General features: G+C 35.4%; 1 protein-coding gene and 1 long non-coding RNA gene across 26 annotated transcripts in view; one reads left to right on the top strand and one right to left on the bottom strand.

Annotated features, from left to right (window-relative positions):
• The window catches only part of LOC141386351 (uncharacterized), a 123,394-nt gene extending 115,902 nt beyond the window's left edge, over window positions 1–7,492 (top strand). For 2 of the 3 annotated variants that reach the window (XR_012408187.1, XR_012408186.1), the window contains one exon: window positions 6,205–7,491. This is a non-coding gene — a long non-coding RNA (uncharacterized lncRNA). Of the gene's footprint in view, window positions 1–5,153; window positions 5,183–6,204 lie in introns of all 3 variants that reach the window. The other variant, XR_012408188.1, reaches the window with a different exon arrangement.
• cntn6 (contactin 6) overlaps window positions 1–26,977 on the bottom strand; it is a 262,925-nt gene that overhangs the window by 37,371 nt on the left and 198,577 nt on the right. For 15 of the 23 annotated variants that reach the window (XR_012408183.1, XR_012408184.1, XR_012408185.1 and 12 more), the window contains 6 exons: window positions 26,140–26,343; window positions 18,883–18,985; window positions 16,425–16,609; window positions 13,709–13,851; window positions 11,489–11,618; window positions 6,188–6,338 (listed from right to left, as the gene is read on the bottom strand). Coding sequence is in view for 20 of the 23 variants with exons in the window: in XM_073954502.1 (XP_073810603.1) it covers window positions 6,188–6,338; window positions 11,489–11,618; window positions 13,709–13,851; window positions 16,425–16,609; window positions 18,883–18,985; window positions 26,140–26,343 (916 nt within the window). In the remaining 3 variants the exon portion in view is untranslated. The remainder of the gene's footprint in view (window positions 1–6,187; window positions 6,339–11,488; window positions 11,619–13,708; window positions 13,852–16,424; window positions 16,610–18,882; window positions 18,986–26,139; window positions 26,344–26,977) is intronic. The other 8 variants (XM_073954511.1, XM_073954512.1, XM_073954509.1 and 5 more) reach the window with 1 other exon arrangement.

The raw sequence follows: 26,977 nt of genomic DNA, 5'->3' as shown, positions 1-26,977 counted from the left end.
AGGCGACAGTGCTAACCACTGAGCCACCGTGCCACCCCCACACTAAGCACAATAATATTTAATTAAAATTCCCCAAACGAACAATGTAATATAAAACTGTTAGACTAAAAGCATTTTCTGCTTAATCTTTTACTGGAACAAATAAAAAACAATAAGCAGAGGTCTTTAACTCAAGATGTTCACTGACACACACAGTCTGCTCAGATAGTGCTTTACTGTTCAAGGATACAGCAACCTTTTCTTCCTTTTTTTCTTGCTGCCCAAAATGAATTCTTAAAGAAACAGACCCAACTATACACCAGGCAGAAAGAAAAAAACAAAACCTTGTATTTTTCTCTCTCTGTATGCTCGTATTTCATTTAAAAAAAAAAACATGAAAGCTGTAAGAAATCAGTTAGATTAAATAACCATTGGCAGCATTTTCAACAGGATACAGTCAGTCAGTGGGATCCCAAAAGATGAAACACAGATGAACACCGAGCGAATAAAGGGAGGGAGGAGGACGTAAAAGAGAAGCTGATTCATTTTGGTTTGAATTCCTACCTGCCGCCTTATCATTATCCAACATGTGTAAGATGTTATCGACACATAAAAAAAGGCGTTGGCGAAAAGGCAACATGAGCAGATGTGATTATGGCTCTCCTGTAGAAGTTTGTCTGCATCATGTGAGGAGATGTTGATAAGGTCTGACTGAAATCTGACTTTGCAATGGAGCTGCAGCGGCACAAACAAAACATTCTCTGTCGCTCTGCTCAAACTCAGTATTATTAGAGGTGGCTGTTCATAGAGGTTATAGATTTTTCATAACCCCTACAACTTATTTGGCAGACATAGATGATGGCTAAAATGATGTGGGGTGTGTGGAGAGTTCTGTAAAGCATAATTTCAAGACTTTTTAGGTGAACACATTTTTTAGGTGAACAATTAATCCATGTAAGTTAATCCACACACACTCACACCAAAACGTTTATTTTCATAATCAAAATCTGACCATTTGCTTACGCGTTTGAAGTGCCAGTACTTCTCTGTTGACATCAGGCTTTAACTACAATACTGTAAACCGCGCCCCTTTTACAGTTAGTTTACTATGATGCAGTAACTAAATCTGCTTACTATCATCTCAAAAACATTGCAAGAATTAGATGCTTTGTTTCCAGTAAGACTTAGAAAAAACTTGTTCATGCTTTTATCACCAGCAGGGTGGATTACTGTAATAGACTCCTCACTGTCCTTCCTAAAAAGGCAGTTGCAGCTCATCCAGAACGCTGCTGCCAGGATTGTGACCAGAACCAGAAAATCCGAGCACATCACACCTGTCCTCGGGTCTTTACACTGGTTCCCAGTTACATACAAAATAGATTTTTAAGAGTTATTACTTGTCTATAAATCACTAAACGGCCTAGGACCTCAATACACAATGAACCACCAACTATTTCAGCAAATGTTTTATGCAGCAGATGCCCTTCCCCAGCTACAACCCAGTACTGGGAAACACCCATACACACTCCTTCATACACATTCCTACGCTATAGACTATTTCATTCATTTATTTTCTTTTTGGCTTAGCCACTTTATTAATCTGGGGTTGCCACAGCGGAATGAACTGCCAACTTATCCAGCATATGTTTTTATGCAGCGTATGCCTTTCCAGCTGCAACCCATCTCTGGGAAACATCCACACACTCATACACTACGGACAATTTAGCCTACCCAATTAACCTATACCACATGTCTTTGGACTGCAGGGGAAACTGGAGAACCAGCGACCTTCTTACTGTGAGGCGACAGCACTACCTACAGCGCCACCGTTTCACCTATGAACAATTAAGTTATTCAATTGATCTATCCCGCATATCTTTGGACTGTGGGGGAAACCGGAGCACCTGAAGGAAACCCATGCAAACACAGCACATGCCAACTTCAAACAAATATGTTAACTGGCCCATGCAGGACTCAAACCAGTGACCTTCTTCCTGCGAAGCAACAGTGATAACCACTGAGCCACCATGCCACTTTATTATTATTATTATTATTATTATTATTAATGATTTAGGCCCCCTAAATCTTCAATTGTATGTAAATGAACAGCCATAGACATGTACAAGATGTAAAACATTTTTCATTTTAATGCCCCCTAACTTAACCAGTTCTGATAGGTCATTGTGGTTAAGAAAATAACAAATAAGTCTGATTGGGTATTTTTCTCAATGCTACAAAAGTATGTTTTACCTTTAAAGCTCAAACCCAAACATGGACTGAAGTGTTTGCCAAATCTCCAGTATGCTATTATTAGGCTACAATTTTCAACCAGGGCTTTCTTATAGAGTGCAGAGCTCCCCTGTAGAAATGGGCTTGACCCAATCAATGAGGCAGTGACTTTTAAAAGCACCTCACAACAACTCAACAACAACTGTGACTTCTGTACCTCTCACTTCTTCCTAAGAAAAAAAGTACAATTTTATTCCATTCATGTATATTTCATATAACCGAAGAAAACATACACGGGAAGCAATTCTCAGAAGTGCTTCATCTACCTTGACGTACATCAACAAACAATGCTGCATGCTTTTTTAATAACTAGAAACGGAATGGAAGGCATGATAGATAAACAAATGCAGCAATGTAAATATATAACACCCAGATCCTCTGTGACCTTCTCCCAGAACAAATCAAACACGAGCGCAGCAGACCTGCCAGCTCAGAAATCAAACAATTTCAGCCGCAGCTTTTTAAAATAAATATGTATTTACTGTGGCTCAGCGAACATGCTTTACGGTGGGAGCTTGCTGCTGATTTATTGACAAAAATATCAAACGCTGAGCGATAGAAGCGTAGCGGCTAGACGATCCGTGAGCAATGAGCTGCAAAACCAATAGAAAAAAAGGCAAGAATGATCTGGCTCACGGAACCAAACTTCTGACCACACTGAGCTGCATTTATATTTGCGTCAAGACATGAAGACTTCGTAATCAGTCTCTGATCCTTCCGCTCCTGACCGCCCGGCGGAATACAATGACTAATCGATGCTTCTCTTTCGTAAGTTGTGAAGGGAATGTCTCACAGAAAGTCTTTATATTGTCTTGATGCAAACGCAGGAGTGCGAGATTCTACATTAGATTGACGTGTTCGTGTTTGCACCTCTTCCAGCTTGATCACAGTGTAATTTGCTGTGTAAACATGACAAACTTAACAGTCACACATATTTACCCACAAATCTTCTTTCTGTCTTTTCCTTTACTCATAACTCATGAATTGTAGGCGTCAATTTGCGCAGAAGGGCAAGGGTCAAGCTGTGCTTAAGAGATTTACTGAGGTTTTTATGATTTCACTGAAATCTTTTTTGTTTTGTATGTTTTAAGATAATACACAACCCATATTACATAGGATTGTCATTAAAAAGTAGGTTTGACATACTGGTTTAAACATAAAAGGTTAATTTGCACATTATGCATATTGTTTTTATTAAATGAAGTACAATTTTTAAACAGAAGCATTCAGTATGCATTATGCGCAATTGCTATTCACTTGACTGTGTCAGGGTTCTGCCACTCTGGTCTTGTAAGTTCTTGTTTTAGTGGCAGAGTCCGGACACTAGCTCTGTCTAGTCCTGTCCTGTTGTGCTCGGCTATATATATATTTATATATATATATATATATATATATATATATATATATATATATATATATATATATATATATATATATATACATATATATATACGCATTTCATGTTGCTGCATACACACAACAAAAACAACAGTAAGTTGTACAGTACAGCATGCAGTAAAGAGTGTTACAGTAGCAGTTCAGTTTCAGCCACTGGGAGTCTGACAGACAGTATCAGATACACAGTCTTGCACCTCTAGTCTCAGTTCTGTCTAACTTCCCCCTTTCTCCCTCATCCAATAATCACAGTGTCCAGCGAGACCCTGGGCAGCATCAGTGAGTCATGGCATGTGTGTTCTCTCTCAGGTCCAGATGGAGCTCCCATTGGTTATCACTCCGTCCCCATCCATTACTGGAGATCATACACTCGTCCCTCTGCCACCTGTTCTGACACGGCCATGCTAGAGTGCTCCTGTCCCGCCAGAGCCCCACAGGACAGAGGCAGAAGCAGGGTGTATTAATTAGTGTTCCAGTAGGCACTCAGTCTTGTGTGAAAAGTGCCATGAGGAAGGATGCTGTTGGTTTTGAATGTGCAGCATCTGTGCCTTGGTAAACGTGTGCTTGGTAAAGGGGGGAGGGGGCAATTAAGATTGAATAAAAATATGGAAAAACAGAAAAACAAAAATGCAGCTGTAGGGTGATGGTTTGTAAATAGTGACTGCTGAGTTGGCAAATACATTGGAATTATTAAATATTATTATTACAGTAATTATTATAAATATTATCGCTGTTTTTATTTTTATGTGCAGTAATATATTAATTTTACATATTGCCCTTAAAGGCATGTGTCCAAGTGGAATTAGCTTAAATGAAATTTTAACTTGTCAGTTATAATTTAAGGATATAAACATCACTGAAAATAAAATTTAGAGTTTAGTTTTTTTTTTTTTTTTTTTAAATCAGCAAAGAAAAATTTGTACAGATTTTTAACAATAAAATAATTTAACAAACAAACAAACAAACTAACTAACTAATAAATAATCACATATTTTTTTAAATGTGTATTTATTTAATATATAACATAATAATTCTGACTTCAACTATATATATATATATATATATATATATATATATATATATATATATATATATATATATATATATATATATATATATATATATATATATATATATATATATATATACACACACACACACACACATATATATACACATATATACATATGTATACATATATACACATATATATATATATATATATATATATATATATATATATATATATATATATATATATATATATATATATATATATATATATATATATATGTATATATATATATATATATATATATATATATATATATGTATATATATATATATGTATATATATATATATATATATATATATATATATATATATATATATATATATATATATATATATATATATATATATACACACACACACACTTTTTTTCTTTTTTCTTTTTTTTTTTACAATTTTTCTTTTGTTTCCCCCACAGTCCAAAGACATGCAGTACAGGTGAGTTAGGTAAGCTAAATTGTCTGTAGTGTATGAGTGTGAATGAGTGTGTGTGTGGATGTTTTCCAGAGATGGGTTGCGCTCCGCTGTGTAAAACCGTGCAGGATAAGTTGGCGGATCATTCCACTGTGGCGACCCCGTATTAATAAAGGGATTAAGCTGAAAAGAAAATAAATGAATGGATTTATATGATTTTATGTACTGAAAGAAGTTTCACTATTTATATGATCAAAAACACAGTAAAAAATAACAATATTGTGGAATGTGATTACTATAAAAAATTGTTTATTTTAACATATTAAAATGTATAATAACTATGACTAAATAGAAATATAGCAATAATAATAATAATAATAATAGTAATAATAATAATAATAATAATATTAATAATAATAGTTATTATTATAATAGTAAAGTATTATTATTATTATTATTATTATTATTATTGCTATATTTCTATATATATTCATTATTATTATACAATGTAATGTTAAAATAAACAATTTTTTATTGTAATCACATATTATTATTTTTTACTGTGTTTATGATCATATACATGGTGAAACGTATTTCAGTACATAAAATCATATAAATGCTGAATGAAAGAACGAATGAATGAACGAGAAAATGAATGTGTTGTTAAAATTGATACAAATTAACCTACAGTACAACAAACTTCATTCATTCATTCATTTTCTTTCCGGCTTAGTCCCTTTGTTAATCAGGAATGAACCGCCAACTTATCCAGCATATATTTTACACAGCGGATGCCCTTCCAGCAGCAACCCAACACCGGGAAACAACTATACGTACTGTAAACCATAAAACGATCACAAAATGGCAAGTGACTTCAAAAAACTAATGGACGAAAGAACACCCTCTGTGTGATCGACCCCGTGTTTCCTCAGAATTGTGAACCACAGTCAGTGCAAACAAACCCTGGGCTCTGGGGACCAAAGGAGTGCAAGCGGCTCATTTATCGGCTGACCTGTACTGTACTGTACTGTAATGTACCTCTTGCTGTCTTTCAGGAACTCTGTGCCTCTTCTCCAGGAGTATGAAGCTCTGGGTGACGCATGTGGACGGCATTCAATGATCACTTCACCACCGCGCTGGATCAGAGTCGTCTTCTTTACCGGGTTCTTGGAGAAGTCTGGAGGAGAAGCTGAAACAGAGATACAGTTGATTAGCCCCCCTCTATATATTTTTTCCCCTATTTCTGTTTAACGTAAAGAAGTTTTCCTTTCAACACATTTCTAAACATAATAACTGATTTCTATTATTTTTGCCAAGATGACAGTACATCAGGGGTGCTCAGCCCTGTTTCTGGACCCTACCTTCCTACAGAGGCTGTTTCTCAATTTGCGTTCTTCAGCGGTCTTGGGTTCTCGTGTAACGTCATCATCAGCTGCCAAAGTTCAGTTCAATTACTCAAGACCGCAAGTACAGAGGACGCGTGAAACTTCCCGGATGTGTTCTTGATATCAAGGAAGCACAGATGCAGACTTGAGCACCGATCTCGCTCTAGAAGTCCCAGAATTCAATGCGACTGGAGGTGGGAAGTGCAGCATTTTATATAGATCTATTATTAAAATTCAGAGATATCATTTATTTTCCTCAGGACTTTCCCTAAATGAAAAGGTGAATATAAACAGTAGTAAGGACATTTTAATAAAGGAATAAACATAATAAGGGTGTTTGTTTGCTGAAATTCGTATTAAAATCTGTTTTATTTATATTGCGCAATGTATATTTAAAATGTTTTTATGCATAGTAAATATTTTGAAAAGGAAAAAAAAACAATACATTCTAGTATGAATGCTGCAATGTTTAAATAATTTTCCATTAAAAACGCGCAAAGGTCATGTGACTATCAGAAAGAACGCAGCATCTCATTTCTCACAGTGCACGTTCTCTGTTCTCATGGTCTCCCGAGTTCGTTCTTCCGAGGACACCTGGCAAGACCGGTCCACAAGAACGCAAGTCCATTCTCTGCATTCTTGGAATTTAGAAACAGCCAGAGTTCAACTCCAACCCTGATTAAACACACCTGAACCAATTAATTAGGACCTGAAAAGCACTTGATAATTATAGGCAGGTGTGTTTAATATGGGTTGCAACTGAATTCTATAGGAAGGTAGATCTCCAGGATCAGGGTTAAGCATACATACTATTTAACTAGCAATATTGAAACATAAAATTTGACTAGTTTTTTAATATACTAGTATTCAGCTTAAAGTGACATTTAATGGCTTAACTAAGTTAAATAACTTAGGGTAATTAGGCGAATCATTGTACTACAGTGGTTTGTTCTGTATAAAAAAAAAAAAAAAGAAAAATCTTAAGGGGGTGTTACGGTTCATGGAGAGTTGTTTGGATTTTTGCCACCTGCTCCCTCTCTGTGGCTCTCTCTTTCCCTGTCTGTTATTCGCTCTTGGTCTTGCTCTCGTCCCATCACCATTTGTTCTGCTATTTTTTGTCCTTATCAGGTATCTGCTGATTGGATCCCGAGCCTGTCACTCCTCATTAGTGCATTTCCTCATAGACCAATCAGGCTTTGTTGTACAGATTTTAAATCTGACCGGCACGCCTTCCTTGTTCAGTGCTGTGTGTGTTTGTTTGTTTGTCGCTTCTGTTTTTGTATTATGGTTTGTTCCTTATTGTTTATATAATAATCTAAATATCTGTAGTCTTAATATGGTTTAAAAGTTTATCATTCCTTTTTGGGGAAAAGAGAATAGACCCTTTTCACATTTGCGGGATTCTCTGTAGCGGAAGTCATCATAATTAGCAAAACTTAGGCTGTTTACACTGTTTACACTGCAGGCAAATGTGGCCCAAATCTGATTATTATTATTATTTTTTTACCAACATGTGACTCAGTTAATGACAGTGTGCACAGCCCAAACTGCATGGAATATGGTCTTTTCACTTTAGATTTGTGCCACTTTCATATGTACAGGGTAGGCCGTTTATATGGATACACCTTAATAAAATGGTAATGGTTGATGATATTATAGTCCTGTTTGTGGCACATAAGTATAAGTGAGGGGGGAAAGTTTTCAAGATGGGTGGTGACCGTGGGAGCCATTTTAAAGTCAGCCATTTTTGATCCAACTTTTGTATTTTCTATAGGAAGAGGGTCATTTAACTACTTGGCAATGTCACAAGAAAAAACAATGGTGTGCTTGGTTTTAACGTAACTTTTTTTCTTTCATGAGTTATTCACAAGTTTCTGACCACTTATAAAATGTGTTCAATGTGCTGCCCATTGTGTTGGATTTATAATGCAACCCTCTTCTCCCACTCTTCACACACTGATAGCAACACAGCAGGAGAAATGCCAGAACAGGCTTCCAGTAACAGTAGTTTCAGGTGCTGCACCTCTTGTATCTTCACACCAGAGACAATTGCCTTCAGATGACCCCAAAGATAAAAGTCTAAGGGGGTCAGATCGGGAGACCTTGGGGGCCATTCAACTGGCCCACGATGACCAATCCACTTTTCAGGAAACTGTTCATCTACGAATGCTCGAACCTGACACCCATAATGTGTTGGTGCACCATCTTGCTGGAAAACTCAGGGAACGTGCCAGCTTCAGTGCATAAAGAGGGAAACACATCATCATGTAGCAATTTCAAATATCCAGTGGCCTTGAGGTTTCCATTGATGAGGAATGGCCCCACTATCTTTGTTGTATATGCTGTGAAGATACAAGATGTGCAGCACCAAGCACACCATTATTATTTTTTTTTTCTTGTGAAATTCCCAATAAGTTTGATGTGTCAAATGACCCTCTTCCTATTAAAAAAAAAAAAAAAAAACTAAAGTTGGATCCAAGATGGCCGACTTCAAAATGGCCACCATGGTCACCACCCGTCTTGAAAAGTTTCCCTCTCACATATACTAACAAACAAACAGGACGTAAATATGACCAACAAGTCCCATTTTATTAAGGTATTTCCTATAAATGGCCCACCCTGTAATATTAAATCAGACACAGATCTGATGTTTTGCTATGCGACCGCAGTGTGAATGGTTATGTCGGATTTCATGTGATTTTTACATAATCTTCGAGCGACATGAGTCATTGTTCTGTGCTGCATACATCATCTACCCCTCAGCAGCATAGTAGAATGGCACACAGGGCAATTACAGTACCATAGTTGAAAAAGATTTTGAAGGCAAAACTGGTGCTTGTTAACTGATCTGGTTAACGGATTGAGACACGGGTTGATCGCGAAGCAGAAGAGCCTCGTGGGTGATGCAGATAAGGGATCTGTGTCCAAAGGAGGGGGAACTTTCTCTCCGAGAGAAAAAAGGGCAGGTGCTCGAGCACCCAAACACCCCTTCTGCACCTGTCTGCTGTTTATAATGAAGTAAAACGAAATAACTCTGCAAACAGACATAAACCAACTCCGCCTTCACCCTTGATGAGTTCACTATACACCGTTGGTTAGAGCGTCAAGTGGCACCTCGGTTGTCACAAATCACAAATGATCAATGTTTTCAATCACAAGAGACTTATTTTAAGTCTCAAATGCTAAAATACACATTAGTAGTACCACAACACTTTACAGTTCATGAAATACACCACTGTAGTCTGTGAAAAGGGTAATAATCATATAAGCATGATCTGACAAAGTGCTTTATGCAGTGTACAGATTGAGTGCATAATCAGACATTTTATGCTGTCAGTAAGAGTACTTTTGCACATGCGGGTTAGTTTAGGAACAGGATCTGTTCACAATGCAAATCTGATATTGGCCACATTTATAAGAGAACAGCAATACAAAAAAATCTGATCTGAGAAGAAGAAAAAACTCAGATTTGAGCACTAAGCCTTGCAGCCTTAGAGCACAGTGAATGTGAGAATGCAACAAATAGTTTTTTTTTACAATCTTGTTTATCTTGTTTGTTCAAATAATAAAAGGAAAACACCACGATGGTGTTATCAAGACTTCCAGAAATAAGAAAAAAATTGTGTGAGACTGATGACGGCAGCCAGAGGAGAGAATAACGTCAAATTTACAGTCCTGTACCATAGAGATGGTGCATTAGAAACGTCTCGCACAAGCCATATTTGTTTTTTGTAATTTAAAACAAAGATATAAAAAATAATCTATTCATAAATGCATATAAATATTCATACTTTAAAAAAATCTAAATATTAATACTTTCAAGAATTTAAGATGCTGATGACCATTAAGTGCGTCATAACAGGCTTGTAAAAAGGGTCCATAGGTCATGCGACAGACATATTGCCCATAGTTATACAAGTGTTCAGAAACGTTAGGTAAGTGGGTGAGCACCACTTTTTGTATTTTTGTTTATTATTTTAGGGAGTGTACTTTATTGGTGTCAAATACGCTGCAGATTTCAGTTTCTTTTACACTTTTTTTTTTCTTTTTTTTTATATGGCTGTTGGTTTTGTTTAGTTCTTTGCTTTGACGTCACTTTCCTTTTCCCCCCTGTAACTTTTCGTTTGGTTATATTTCTGTGAGTGTTTCTATTTATTTTCAAATGCACTGTACAAAGCTCATACTTTGTTGTTGGCTTTATCATATTCTCTTAGAGAGGAATAAACTAATTAAATGTTAAGATTGTTTGTCCTTGTTTATTTCCATCCATTTTCTTCAGTTAAAATATCAATTTCTAAATGTTACGTTTTCTCTCCCTAAACACCTTATTAAATCGTAACAGGGGGCTAATAATATTGACCTTAAATGGTTAAAAAAATGTACAACTGCTTTCATTGTAGCTGAAATAAAAGAAATAAGACTTTCTACAGGAGACATATTATAGGATATCATAGGAATTGCTGTGAAAAAAAATTCCATGATTTGTTAAAGATAATTTGGGAAATGACTGCAACTGTATAGTCAGAAATATTCAGCATAACCTGCAAATTTTCACTTTTATTTTATTAGTGATGCACCAAAAACAGTGTTTCCTTTTACTAAAACTAACCATTTTTCATTTAGCTTAAAAAGTTTATTTCATTTCAAATAATTAAAGCTTAATCAAACCTTCAAATTAAAACAAGTTACATAGAAGGCATATTTGATTTCAAAGTTTTAAAGATTTAATTATGTTTCACATTGTTGCTGAAACATGAAGCTTTTAAACTGTGGCTGACTTGTTTGATGACACAAAATAAATAATGAAACATTATTTTTCTCGACTTGACTAACACATTTATGGCAATTGAAGGGCTGTTTAAAAAGTTATTGTGACATCACCATTGTCAGCTTTTTGAGTAAGGTTAATACAATTGTTATTGAATATTTAAAATGTCAAAATAAAAGTGCTTACCCACAACTTTGAGCTCAGCGCTGGCATAAATCACTCCATTATCATTCTCTGCCAAACACTGATACATCCCCGAATCAACCAGGTTTATGTTGGAGATGGTCAACCTGCCACCATCAACACGAATTCTGTCCTGAGCATAAACAAAACTATCAGAAATGACTGCGAACAGTGATAATAAACTACAATACTATGACAGTCAAATATAATAGGGAGTTTAAAGCATTACAATTCATCCAAATGCATTAGAATGTGCCTTGTTTTATTTAATTTGACCCTCTGAAATGTTATTTATTGTAACAGTAGTTTGTATATTAAAACCCCATGACCAGGCATTTCCAGAAGATTAATGGTTTGATGAAATATTAAAATACTTTATTTGACAATCACAGTTAAGTTCAGATTAAGTTCAGTAGTATTTAATTGTAGTATTCACAATTTAAATTTATACAAGAATATCTTTGTCACTATTCCTAAAACCACTTGGTTTTAAAATAAATCTAAATATAATACAATTTAATTTGATCATGACATATTAGTCTACAATTTTTAATTAGAATAAAAGGTTGACAGCTTTTTAAATTTTTTGAATCTAATTAATTGCATGATTTAGTGATTAATTCATCTTAAATTAAACTAATTTTAAACTCCCTATTTAACTGCATATTAAATTTTGCTGAGAAATTACACCAAACAACATTTATTAAGTCATTTTTTATGCAATAAGAGTAAAACAAACACATTTTTATGGCTCCAAAACCATCTGACTAGCTCCAAAATAACCTCTTTTTTTATCAATATAAAACAAAAAATCAATAATAAATAGTACTTTAAATATCAAACTAAAACTACCACTATGTGGCGGTACATTTCTAACAAGTAAAATCGTTGAATCATTTACTAATTTGACTCATTAAATGACTGAATCATTCAGCAATGAGTTTAACATTGATTCACCCTGATTGGGGTTGGGGTTGGGGTTGGGCTGATGAGGTAATGAAGTTTTTTCATTAACGCATTACACAGAACATTTTTTTACACTTTGATTTTCACTAAAAATATTGAATTTAAATGCTTTTTATGCACATAAAAAATACTTTCGAAAAGTTTTTTTTTTTTTTTTTTATTCAAACACCAAAAACAGAACACACACTCTGCACATTTCAACACACATTCAAAATATGTTGTGTTAAATGCAGGATGCAAATTGACTATCGGGGGAGGGGGGTTGGGAGGAGTGGGGGTGAAGTTTTTCGGTTATGTTGGGTAATATGCCTCAGCGAACCAAATTTATATGTTCAAATGTAATTACATCTAATTTATTTATCAAACTTGTTATTATGCTTTCAGTGTTTTGGGGGATATTGAGTGGTTCTCATAGACATTTGTGGTTTTAAATAAACAGTGACAGGTTTGCTTTCCTACACCTATTAATGGATGACCATGACCAAAGACTGCAAGTATTTTCATTTTATTGTTAACTTCCTGGGGCGAGGCAGTGGCGCAGTAGGTAGTGCTGTCGCCTCACAGCAAGAAGCTCGCTGGGTCGCTGGTTCAGTTGGTGTTTCTGTGTGGAGTTTGCATGTTCTCCCTGCCTTTGTGTGGGTTTCCCCCACAGTCCAAAGACATGTGGTACAGGTGAATTGGGTAGGCTAAATTGTCCGTAGTGTATTGTGTGAATGTGTGTGCGGATGTTTCCCAGACATGGGTTGCGGCTGGAAGGGCATCCGCTGCGTAAAAACTTGCTGGATAAGTAGGCGGTTCATTCCGCTGTGGCAACCCCGGATTAATAAAGGGACTAAGCCGACAAGAAAATGAATGAATGAATGTTTAACTTCCGTGTGTATCTAGTTTTACAGACACCTACAAACAAAATGTTTTGTGAACACGTACGCTGTCTGTCCGTGCTCTAAATTTGCCAGTTTCAAACCAATGAATAATATTTTTGACGCAAACATGCACTCACAATGGTATGAACCATTATAGGGGTGGTCAAATGTATATTGAAGTTATCTATTAATTTAATTATTAATATTATTTAAGATACAGATTAGAGCAAACTATTTCTTAACTATAAAAGATCAGACCCCACCCATACATCTTGTTTTGATGTCCTTCAGGGGGGATCAAGCGTTAATTGATCCCCCCCAAACCCTGCTGTAATTTGCACCCTGGTTAAATGTGATGAACAAAGTTATTCTGTCAGTTTATGTATATTATCACCTGAGAGACCAAAGGCTGTCCGTTCTTGATCCATCTGTAAATGGGCTGAGGTTTTCCATTGGCTTTACACTCCCAGTGCAGATCCGACTCAATGGCCATGTTTGCATCATATAGAGTCTGCGACCACTGCAGGTGCTCCACATCTGCACAAACAGCAATGATCTAATATAAAACAAACGCAGAGGTCCGCATCCTACTATAATCAAGTTTATCTCTCTCAGCATTCGCCCTTGCAATGCAATGCAACAATGATGAAAGTACTTCGCTTTACAAACCACTGAAAAAAGTGAGGTTACTCTTTGAGCAATAATTCAAGATGATACTTCCTGTCTTGATGAGCATCACTGCTGCTGTGCATTTATTGTGGCCTTTCTGGGTAGACCAAACAATGCCTAGCAGAGCCTTTCTAATTAGTGTTGCCTTGACAATTGACAATAAAATCTATTCGTTCATTATTTATTATTTACCACAGGTTGCTGTGTGATCCGTTATCTGACTCATTAAAAATTTAAATTTCTCTTATTGATTGTCCTGCGGTAATCGTGATGGCCGACAGAATGCTGCATGGATAGGAGAGATAAACAGAGGTATTTTAACATTGAGAAAAACAGCCTGCACATTTTTTGTGTGTGTGTCTAAACATTTCTAAAAATGTGAAAAAAAAAGGAAACATGGGATCAGTAATACTTTTAAATAGCTTTTCCAGTTTCAGAGGCTGCATTTATTTAATAAAAACTTCTGAAATGTTATTACAATTTTAAATAAAAAAAACCTAAATTAAATGTTTTTATTATACACTACCTGACAAAAGTCTTGTTATTAATCCCAGTATTAAGAGAAACAAAAAATAACTTGACTTCTCTTTGATCGTTTGGAAAAGTGGCAGAAGGTAGATTTTTCCAGTGATTCATCTGTAAAACTGCATCCCAATCATCACAAAATGCAGAAGACTTATTGGAACCCACATGGATCCAAGATTCACAGAAATTAGTCAAGTTTGGTGAAGAAAAAATAATGGTTTGGTGTTACATTCAGTCTGGGGCATGCAAGAGATCTTCGGAGTGGATGACAACATCAACAGCCTGAGATTTGAAGACATTTGTGCTGCCTATTCAATTACAAACCACAGGAGAGGGCAACATCTTCAGAAGGATAGCTCTCCTTCTCATACTTTAGCCTCCACATCAAAGTTCCTTAAAGCAAAGAAGGTCAAGGTGCTCCAGGATTGGCCAGCCCAGTCACTAGACATAAACATTATTGAGCATGTCTGGGGTATGATAAAGGAGGAGGCATAGAAGATGAATCCAAAGAATCTTGATGAACTCTGGGAGTCGTGCAAGAACACTTTCTTTGTCATTCCAGATGACTTTAATAAGTGATTTGAATCATTGCAGAGATGTATGGATGCAGTCGTCATACACAATATTAATTATTTCCCACTGCACCATGATTTTATATTCTATACTGTACATTAGTTCTGTTAAGTGGCAAGACTTTATCTAAGCAAAGTCAGACCTTACTGTCCTAATTAAATAATAATAATAAAAAAAAAAAACAAGGCATAATCGTATTTTATTTTGGGAAAATAAGCTTAATCTAGAGGCCTTTGATTTTCATATTAGCCACAAGACTTTTGCTAGGTAGTGTAGAATGTAAATAAAAATTTTGTATTCTTGTGATTTTACTTCTGTTTTCGGATGTTCTGCTCAATTATTTATTATCATTATCAGTGTTGAAAAATGTTGGGCAGCTTAATATCATTGTGTACAGCTTAATAACATTAAAAAGTACTTACTTTTATAAATCAAACACTTATTAAATAGTTCATATATGTATCATGTAAGGAAATATTGCATTTCAAATAACTATTTAAATAAAATTATTATTTTAAAATTTCTTTAAACAAATGAATGTCCAAAATTTAAATGTATTCTGCAAAACATTAAAACTTCCAAGAATCATTATAGACCCATTTCTCATTTCTGGGTTTCTCAGTAGCGGAAGACGACATAGCTGGGTAAACTAAGAGCGCAGTGAATGGGAGAATGGAGATAATAATTTTTTTTATTATCTTCTGAAATAATAAAAGAAAAACTCCACGATGGTGTTATCAAGACTTTCAGAAAAAGGAGAAAAAATAGTGAGACTGATAATCGCAACCAGAAGAGAGAACAACGTTAGATTTACTCTCAGCCCCATAGATGCTGCATTGGAAACACCTCGCATAAGTGGTAATTCCTTTTTTGTATTTTGACGCAAAGATGATATAATACATACATCAATGCATATAAATGTTCACAAGTTGTTTTATTTTTTTTTTTAAATCAAAATATTAAAAACTTTCAAGGATTTAAGATTAAGATGACTGTTAAATGCATCATAATAGGTTTGTAAAAAGGGTGCTTTAATGATTGAGTACCAACAATATTTGATCATACTAGAACAGCAAATCAGCAGATTATAAATACTTAATTTAATTTTTGATTGTGTGACAGTGGAGTAAATCACTGATATAACTTTGCATAAATTAAATTGTAAATGTAATAATGGAAAACAATGAACAAAAATCTATATAATAATTGATTGTATTTTTGATCAAATAAATACAGCCTTGGTGAAGAGAACAGAGTTTTTCAAAACAATAAAGCAAGAAAAAATACATTCCTGACCTCAAACTTTGGACCGGTTATGTATTTTAGTGTGTATTTGACCTTACTTTGAAATACAAGCCGTCCTTTCGCAATACTGCGTCCTTTCGAGTTTTCAGCCACACATTCATAAAGTCCAGAATCCTCAGGACGGAAATATGGGATCTCTAGGACCCCATTTGAGTGATTTATCTTCATTTTCCCGGGGAAAGGGTTTCCATCCGCTCTCTTCCACGAAATAGAAGGCACTGGACTGAGGAAAGTCATGAAAAGGGAGCGTATTAACATCAAACTGAGCCCGGATGATGAATTGAGGCTTAACATGATTCACTACAGCAGAACATGTTAGCAGTTACTCAACATCCGTGTATAATATGTTACTCAGCATCCTTTTCTGCACAATTAGAATAAACGTCACTCACAAAGTTTGACATATTGCCAAGTCTTTGCATGATTAACACACATTTCATTTTGCAGCCATCCATAAATGTATTGTTGCTAAATTATTTTAGCAAACAATATAGCAGTTAATTGCAATGTGGAAACATGCAAACTTTGATTTCAATAATATTAGTAAACAAACACACATAAAACAATCAGTTGGTGATGTGAATTTATTCATTCATTTTCTTTTCCGCTTTGTCCCTTTATTAATCTGGGGTTGCCACAGCGGAATGAACCGCCAACTTATCCAGCATACGTTTTACGCAGCGGATGCCTTTCAAGCTGCAACCCATCACTGGGGAACACACATACACTACGGACAATTTTAGCATACACGATTCACCTATAGTGCATATCTTTGGACTTTGGGGAAAACCGGAGCACCCGAGAGAACATGCAAACTCCACACAGAAAGGTCAAATGACCCAGCAAAGGCTCGAACCAACAAACTTTTTGCTGTAAGGCGATAGCACTACCTACTGCGTCACTGGATCACCATGATGTGAATAATAATACATTTATATTATAGTTATATTATAGTCTCTGTTATCTAGCTATCCCCCAGAACCTCCCCATCCCCCTCTTTTTTTTCATTGTCAAATATTTCCCAAATGATGTTTAACAGAGCAAAAAAAATTTCACAGTATGTCTGATTTTTTTTTCCTCTGGAGAAAGTCTTGTTTGTTTTATTTCGGCTAAAATAAAAGCAGTTTTTAAAACTTTTTAAAGCATTTTAAGGTCAAAATTATTAGCCCCTTTAAGCTATATTTTTTCAATAGTCTACAGAACAAACCATCATTATACAATGACAATACAATAATGCTGTATTGAAGTTTCTTGAGAAACATATATATATATATATAATTCTGACTTTAATAATTAGAACTTTAACAATAGATCTGAACTTCACCGGTTCTTCTTTACAGCACAATGTTTATCTTATTTTTTTCTGTTTTATTTATTTATTTTTTTCTTGCACTGTTTCTTTTCCACCGGTCATTAAAGACCTTGCATCTTGGATCCTTCCTTGTTGTTATTTCATGAATCATGACAGAATCATTATTAATGTTTAAGTACCAATAATGATGGATCTTAATAGAACAGCAAATGATCATATTATAACTATTTCTAAAGGATCATTTGACTCTGAACAGGGAATAAATTAAGGTTTGAATTACATGAATTAACTACATTTAAAAAAACAAGTGAAAATGGAAAACATTTGCTTAAAATGCAAACAATAATTGTGAAAAACATGAAAAAGACTGTAACATACCTATTTTCATTATTATATTAATATCATATATAATGCAAATCCTCATATTATAATTATTTCTAAATTAGACACTGAAGACTGGATAAAATTAAGCTTCAAATTACTTAAATAAATAACATTATAAACATATGAACATGGAAAACATTAAATAATCATATTTATATATACATTAGTTTTTTTAATGATGAAATATGACAAATGAAATACAATACTATATTGAATAATATTAAATAATTGTAATAACTATATAATAATGTTAATAATGACTGCTGAAAATTTACCTTCACCATCACAGTTTTTTATTTTTTCAAATATACAGTATTCTCAGAGAAAACACAAACACAAATCACAACAACATTTCCAAATAAAACTCTTTTCTGGGTAAGCAAACTTCTTTCCAAAACAAAACAAAAAACTAAAACTCCCAAAATCTTAGGTCGACTACGTTTTCATTACATGTATAAATAAAAACATCTAAAAATAATTGGCCTGGTAGTATATCAGCTCTGCGCTTGATAGCACTCCGGTCTCCCAGCATCCCTCAGCACATTACCTGTGGACAATCCAAGGCCAGAGCCCCCGTCCCGCTCCAGGATCACAGTCTGCAGCTGCTTCTGAAATAATGCCTGCCCTCCTCCATCTGCCTCGACTACTACACCAAGATTAAAGCACCCTGTACATTTCCCCGACATTTCTCTTAAATAAACTGCTAAGATGTACTACGTGCCAAATGTGGCGATCCCCAGTTAAACACAGTGAGCCTCTGGAGGCCACGAGTCCATCTGTTAGTAAAAAAAGAGACCTACTTTCCTAAAGCGAAACACTCCAGCCGGACCGACGATCCTTTGGCCACATGGAGCATTTTTTCGAACTGGACTTCAATCTTTGGCTCGTATTCTCCCATCACACCTGTAAAAGCAGAAGAATCCAGAACACTTCAGTTTGGATGGAACTTTGTATGGTGAAACAAGGCATGTCAACAATGGTTGATGGCTGGACACTGGAAGACGCTTTTTTCTGTAGGGCTTAAAGGGTCACCAAACACCAAAACAAATTTTCTGAATTGTTTACAGTCATATATGTGTCCCACATTGCCAAAAACACTACTAGGACACAAATATTTTACTAAAAAGTGGAAAATTGGTTGTTTTTGCGTTTTTTCGAGCAAATTCGTTCTTCCGATTTGATGTCTGATTCCGAGGCTAGATGTCTGCACCGAGGGGTAGAATGTGATGTTTTCATCATTAATTCAAGAGAAAGACTTCAAGGTTCTAACCAATAAGTGCACTCTATTGTGTATGAGGTCCAACTTCATTAATATGCATGATAGCTTCGAAGACTGTTTTTACCTGTTAGTGTTCAGATGGCAGAGAGATGCCATGTTGTGTTGCCAACAATAATTAAAATGAAAGGAAGACGAAAAATTGTTTGGAGACGTGGGTTATCAGTGTTGCATTTATAACCACCCAAGCTCATTCAGAAAACGTAGTCCCATGGACGTTTCTGGAGACCGCGAGATACATCCCGGGAGGTACGTATTTTTGAATTTTTTGTTTTTGCGAATCCACGAGAGGCCGCTGAGTGCACTTTTTCGCATCTCAAATGTCTCTTAGATTGCTGTTCGCACCCGCGCTGTTCTCGCGTAAACCCACCAGAGGTCACTGTCGAACGACTGTCTGTCTGACTGGATGAATGATTTACTGGGCGACCAGCCAATCGTCCAATCGTCTTACTGGGCGACCGGCCAATTCACCCTCCTCCTTCCTTGAACCCAAGCAAATTTACCGATTGACCTGCCCACGCGCTTACTTCCCAAAAACCCAATCAACAATTTACAAAAGCCATTCAGCAAAAGAAAAGCCATCGTCTTATTTTTAGCATGTTTTTAAGTTTTACCACAATCTCACCCTGTTATGAACTTCTTCACTTTATTTTTTGGATTCTGCTTTTGTCTTACTTGATTTATGGAACCACTCTTCCCCGGACTCGAACCCTGTTGTCGTTGTCAGCTCCCTTCTGGGTCTCAAGTCCGCCGACGTACACGACGAGCTAACTGGACAAACTGGTTGCGGCGGGAAAGCCCTCCACACGGAGGTAAGCGGTCAGCCGGTAAGCACAAAAAGGAACAGTGTCATACCGCCCAGTAGAGTCGCTTAAAAATTAATTGCAGCCATACGTACCTCCGGCTACTTAATTCGCAGTCTCCAGAAACTTCCACGGGACAACGTTTTCAGAATGAGCTTGGGTTGGTTTATAAATGTGTCGCCAGAAAGGTTTTATTTTGTTTTAATTTCACCGCTATGAGAGCGCAGCTGGACTCACATGTGGATTATAATGGTCTACTAACATGTGACAAAAATATGTTTTTAAGGAACATTTTTTACCCAAGATTTTTTCGCATCCGGAAATGGTGAAATCCGGATTTGCTACTCGTCTCCTTTTGGTAAGTGTGTGATCAGTAGAGGTGTGAACCTACTGGTTCGGTTACGATTATCATGCCTTCGATTCGGTTCAATTCGATATCTCGGTGCATCACGGTGCATTGACGATGCTTCCCATATACAACGTTATATTTTAGGGGGGAGGCTATAACAAGCTGTCTGTATAAACACACAGACACACAGCACCACACTGTCTCTTATTCAAACACATGCACAAACATAGACAGCACCTAACAAACAAACACACACACACACACACACACACACACACACACTTAAGCCCTCGCAACAGGGAGAGCTTGCGCTGAGCGGAGCAGAAAAATGAAAAAAAAAAAAAGAAGCACTTTTCCGACGGTCCCTTACTGAGAGCTCCTCTCAGCGCGAGCTCTCCCGACTCCCGGCTAAACACATATTGCGAGGGCTTAAACGTAGCAGCTCGTAATGTCGAGCGAAAAAAAAAAAAGAAAGACAGCTGTGAAACATAACCAGCTTTGTCTTTTCGTAGGAAACACACTTTAGATCTTTAAGAGGTTTTTGAGTTATTGCCGTCTATAACGTTAACTAAATGTGTGTCAGGAATATCGAAAATAAAACCAACTGAACTGTGCTCATTTTTGGCGCCTCCCTGGATATACAGCGCCCTTAGCATTTGCCTATGGTGCCTATGCCACGGGCCGGCCCTGAGTTGGCTGAGTGTTGTAAATACTCGCGCTCACCTCCCTCGCCAGAGAGCGCATAGGAGATAAATGACGTCAGTACATAATAACCAGTTATGATTATTACTGAACCGATACCGAATTGTCCGCTTCTGCATCGCGGTGCACCGAAGAAACAATTCATTTTGAAACCCCTAGTGATCAGTCTTCTTTTGTTAATTCAAATGGCAAAGTTAGTATCATCAGCAGTACTCTCAGTTTTTAAAGACATACCTTGGTCAAAATGATTTAGTTACTAAGTTTACAGTACGTTAACATCACTACAATATTGTGGGCTGAAAGATCACCTTTAAATGCTCCTCTCCGAATGTAAACATGTAAACACCTTAATCAAACTATTACCGTTGTGTAGGATTTTTTGCCACATTTAGTGACAGGATAGTCCACACACACAGCTTTCTGATACTATTATCTGCACCTACCGAATTCATCTAAGTTACAGAGAAATGTGGAGTTTGTTTTTTTTTTTTTCTCCCATACGGTGTGCGGTATCCATTAAATCTACACTCCTCCAGCAGTTCCTGGCATCCAATATCTTGTTTGTCACAGGGGCATGCATGAAGTTTTCCTAAATGAAAGTGAAAGTGCCAAACACTTAAACTCAACAAGTTAGGAATTTATTGCAAGTGATTTGATGAATGATGTCCAAGTAAACGTAGTCACTGTCTTTCTCCTCTGCGTTTGTGTTTGTTTTGCCTCTGTGAAAATCAGCAGGTGTTTAAACTGAAACTCCCCTTTTCGTGAAAAGCCTTCCCTCTTTCGCCGATTGATACTCCCACCTAAACAAAGCTGGACTCCCCCACTTTTCTGTTTTTCAAACTAGGTGTGAAAACGCCCTGCTTATAAAGGGAGATTTCATCGCCCTTTAACCTAGGTTAGCAAAACTATATTTTAAAAAATGTTTTTAACTGTCATGAAAAACAAATGTATAATTCGTATTTAGGCATTTCAGTATTCCCACTTTAAGCCAAATATTAACTTCCCTAATTTCCCCTGACAAAAATGCTAAATTTCCATGGCATTTAATGACTGATAAAACCACCCAGGCTCAGTGTAGATATGTTTCCAGGTCTATATTTCTGGGGATGGTGAAATAAACTGGCAACACTGGAAAAGCAGTCTACAAGGAGGTAAGCAGTGAGTGGTAGTGCGAAAAGGAACAGAAAAAGATGGAGATGGAGGCAGACGTACCTCTGGGTACATATTTCACGCTCTTCAGAAATGTAGACAGGGGTATGTATCCACAATGAGCCTGTGTTGATAATATAGACTGCTGTTGTGCTTTATTATTAATAATATAATATTCAAATAATATGCTAATCATAAAATAAAATCATAAATCATAAAATGTAATAAAATCATAAAATTAAAATGGTTTTAGCTCAAAGTATATTCTGCAGAACTTTAAATGACACTATGAGAACAGCAATGAATCATTTTACTATATGCAATAGCCGTCAAAACAATGTGGAAAAATATGGTTCAGAAAAAATAAATTGACAAAAAAAAAAAAAAAAAAAAAAAAAAAAAAAATATATATATATATATATATATATATATATATATATATATATATATATATATATATATATATATATATATATATATATATAATTTTTTGTATATAAATTTAAGTTTAAAGCAGTAAACAAAAATTTGTGATATTACATGACTTAGAAATATGTAAGAATAATAAGGGTAATAATAATAAGAGAATGATAAATTATCTTATTATAAGAAGAATATAATAATAAATACAGTGCTCAGCATAATAGAGTGTGTCCCATTTGTAAAATAAATATTTTTATCCATTTCTCAGTGAATGCAGGCAACGTATTTTGGTGCATTTAAACAAAACAGATTTATTAAACAGATATATTTATTAAAATAATATTTGTCACCAAACATATTTAGAAATTAAAAGATAATTCAATTAAATTCAAGCAAAATATATATATATATAAAAAAATCAACCTTTTGAATTATTATTATTTTTATTTTTTTTGCTTCTCTTGATTTGTACTCTTCTTAAATTTGTATTTAATATTTTTCTATAACATAAATTTGGGTGTATTAGTTTTTGAAAAATTAACGTAAGTTATTTTGTTATATAAGCTTCAGGTTTGGCTTTAGTACTGACAAATGGTTGAAAAAAGACTTTTGTTTTATATAAATGCAATTAAAATGTGCATTGCTTGGTAAAAATTACATTTGGGCAAACCATTAAATAGTGTTCATTCATTCATTCATTCATTCATTCATTCATTCATTCATTCATTCATTCATTCATTCATTCATTCATTCATTCATTCTCCTTCAGTTTAGTCGCTTAAACATTGAATATCATTATATCTTTATTTAATAGTTTTAGTCCAGCTGATTCTTAATTTTACCTCTACAAGTGTAATAGCAAAACAAACAAACAAACAGACAAACAAACAAACAAACAAACAAACAAACCACACAAATGCCTTTATTTCTAACCAGTATGAGTTTCTTTCACCTGCTGAACAAATTATTTTAAATAATGCATGAAACAAATAGTTCACGATAGCCATTGCATACATCAGCTATTTGGTTTCACACATTCTTCAAATTGCCTTCTTGTTGTCCCAACTAATCTAAAACTTTTGATAGTGATTTATTTGTTGTATTATTATTATTATTATTATTATTATTAATATTATTATTATTATTATTATTATTATGGGTGAACTATCTTTTAACGTTACTTGGCCAACATGTATCCTTATTCAACAGGTTTATATATATTTTTTTTTTAAAAAGTAAAAATCCTGATAGTGGACCAGCTTTGGCTACGCTATTCAACTAGCACAAAACTTAAAAAATTATGCAAATTTATGCTGGCCTAAAATGATCTTTTCAGCAGGGAATGTAGATCAAACACACAAAAAAAAAGCGTAAGAAATAGGAATTAGAGAAGTAGTATGAATTCAGCACTGGTCTCGGGCCCAAAATATTAATAGCCAAAAATATTCAATATTCATATTCGTTCAAAATATTCAAAAACTCTCAAGCCTACTTTATACCTTGTCTGGGTGAATATTAAACAGACACTAATGAGTGCCAATGTTGAGCCTTGCAGGGTGTCTATGTGTGTGTGCGTGTGTGTGTGTGTGTGTGTGTGTGTGTGTGTGTGTGTGTGTGTGTGTGTGTGTGTGTGTGTGTGGACAAATTTTTCTCTCTCTTTCTTCACACTAGAACTATACCAGAATACTATTACTACTCAAAAGGCCATAGCAGTCATTCTGACTGTTCATATTAGACTGTAACAAATGTAATTTTTATCAGGTCACATTTACATTCAAAGCTTCCAATGAGGTTGCAGAATTAAGCTTTAGAGCTGTCCTGATAGTTTGTGCCTTAAGTAAAACCACTGTGTATATATATAATAATAATAATAATTGATAAAAAATATGAATAAAATGGACTTAAATGCATAAAAACGTTATGGGCGTTTACTCAACTTATATTTTGGTATACTTATTTTCTTACAGTATTCAGTATATGCACCCTTTTGTATTACTGTGCCCACATACAGCGACAAGCAGAGGACACTTTACAGTTTGACAAATATTGCAGCTGTTGGACAGCATAATGTACTTTTGACGCTTATTGGGAGAGAATGAAGTTGTTTAGGTTGCAACTATGCAGCTTATTTATAAGTATCGTGCCTATTTTAAATTTTTAACATTTTGGATCATCAGATACAGTGCATCTGCCACCATTAGCCTGTTTGATCAGACCAAAAAAAGTGTTGGTTGACGTTCTGCCACAAGATGACAGCATAATCAGTCCTTAGGGGAGAAAAACAGCATTTTCTCAGCATCCATTTCAAACTACAACTGAACAAATCATTATAAATCAGATAAGTGACATTCTAAGTTAATTTCTCTCTTTTGTGTTTTGTAGTGCTGTATTTATACCACAGAAAGTAGTAGTATTTGCTTTGCTCTGGCTTTTTTGGGGGGTAAATTATTGTGAAATCCTGATTGCAGTAGAGAAATACTGGGAGATCTCTGTGGGTTAAAGGGATTTTGAGCCGTTATAATCTAAAAAATGTGAGCAAAAACAAAACAAAACAAAACAAAACAAAACAAAACAAAACAAAACAAAACAAAACAAAACAAAACAAAACAAAACAAAACAAAACAAAACAAAACAAAACAAAACAAAACAAAACAAAACAAAACAAAACAATAAAGCCTGACTTTACTCTAGATTTGTAGAGTAAAGCTACAAAACAACAGAAAAAAACAAAACAAAAAGCAAAGCAAAACGAAATGAAATGAAAACAAAACAAGAATGGCAATAAAGCTTGACTTTACTATAGATTTGAGAAGTAAAGCTCCAAAACAACAGGAGAAAAAAAAAAAAAAAACGAAAAGAAGAATAACAATAAAGCTTGACTTTAATCTAGTTTTGATAAGTAAAACAAAACAAAACAAAACAAAACAAAACAAAACAAAAAAGGACAATAAAGCTTCACTTGAGATTTGATAAGTAAAATTACAAAAGAGAAAAAACAAATGACATGGTACAGTGAAATAATACACCATTTATCATGTGTCCACTAAATTGCTATAGGTATTTAAGGCATTAATTCTTCAAGCCCTTTTTTTTTGTAAAAATAAAATCAAGGTGGCAATAAAATACCATCAGTCACGTGTAATAAGTCAGTAAACGGTCAAAATGACTGTCGTGGTAGTTCTAACATTAATGCTGCTCTTTTTGTCCTTCAATCTCTCTCACCGTCTCTCTCCCGCACACAGTTGGCTGAGCACGGTTTGAGACTATGAACACACAAACGCTGTGCCTCTGAGTGTCAGCAAAGCAAACAGTGTGGTGCTGAAATCAGTGTTAGCAATTCCTCCAGGCAACTCACCGTCCCGCCGCAGCACCACTGGAGTGGGCGAGCTGAAGACGCTGGAGTTGGTCATCACGTTTCTCACTACACACGTGTAGTTCCCCACATCTGACGTCTCCACCTTGGCGATGTAGAGGTTTCCAGTCCGCTGGGACACAAAGCGCCGATTGTCCCCAACAGCGACACTCGGACGGCCATTAAATATCCAGGAATATCTGATTTCTGGCAAGGAAAACAAATATGTGTTACCATTGAAAACTGTTTTGCTAAAAATTTCTTTTAAAACTCAGTTATTTAAAGAAAAAGAATGACATTCAGAAAGCATTGCTAGAATGTTATGTTTTGCCTATTTATTTGAATTATTTTATATGTAAAGTCAAAGGGAGGGAAATAACTGGCCACTTTATTAGGTACACCTTTCCAACTGCTCGTTAATGCAAGTTTCTAGCCAGTCAATCACAAGCGCAACTCTATGCATTCAGGCATGTAGACATGGTCAAGACAATCTGCTGCAGTTCGAAACGAGCATCATAATGGGGAAGAAAGGTGATTTAAGTGACTTTGAACGTGATATGGTTGTTGGTGCCAGAATTGCCACAGGCTTACCAAAATTGGACAATAGAAGATTGGAAAACATTGCCTGGTCTGATGAGTCTTGATTTCTGCTGCGACATTCAGGGCAGGGTCAGAATTTGGCATCAACAACATGAAAGCATGGATTCATCGTGCCTTGTATAACGTTTCAGGCTGCTGGTGCTGGTGTGGAGGATATTTTCTTGGCACACTTTGAGCCCATTAATATCAATGGAGCATTGTGCCAACACCACATGATTCACATAATGGATGTGTAGCCGAC

Source organism: Danio rerio, chromosome 6, assembly GCF_049306965.1.
Source record: "Danio rerio strain Tuebingen ecotype United States chromosome 6, GRCz12tu, whole genome shotgun sequence".
NCBI classification, from domain to species: Eukaryota; Metazoa; Chordata; class Actinopteri; order Cypriniformes; family Danionidae; genus Danio; species Danio rerio.
The sequence above is the reverse complement of the archived record's forward strand: the minus strand, read 5'-3'. Positions and strand labels throughout refer to the sequence as shown.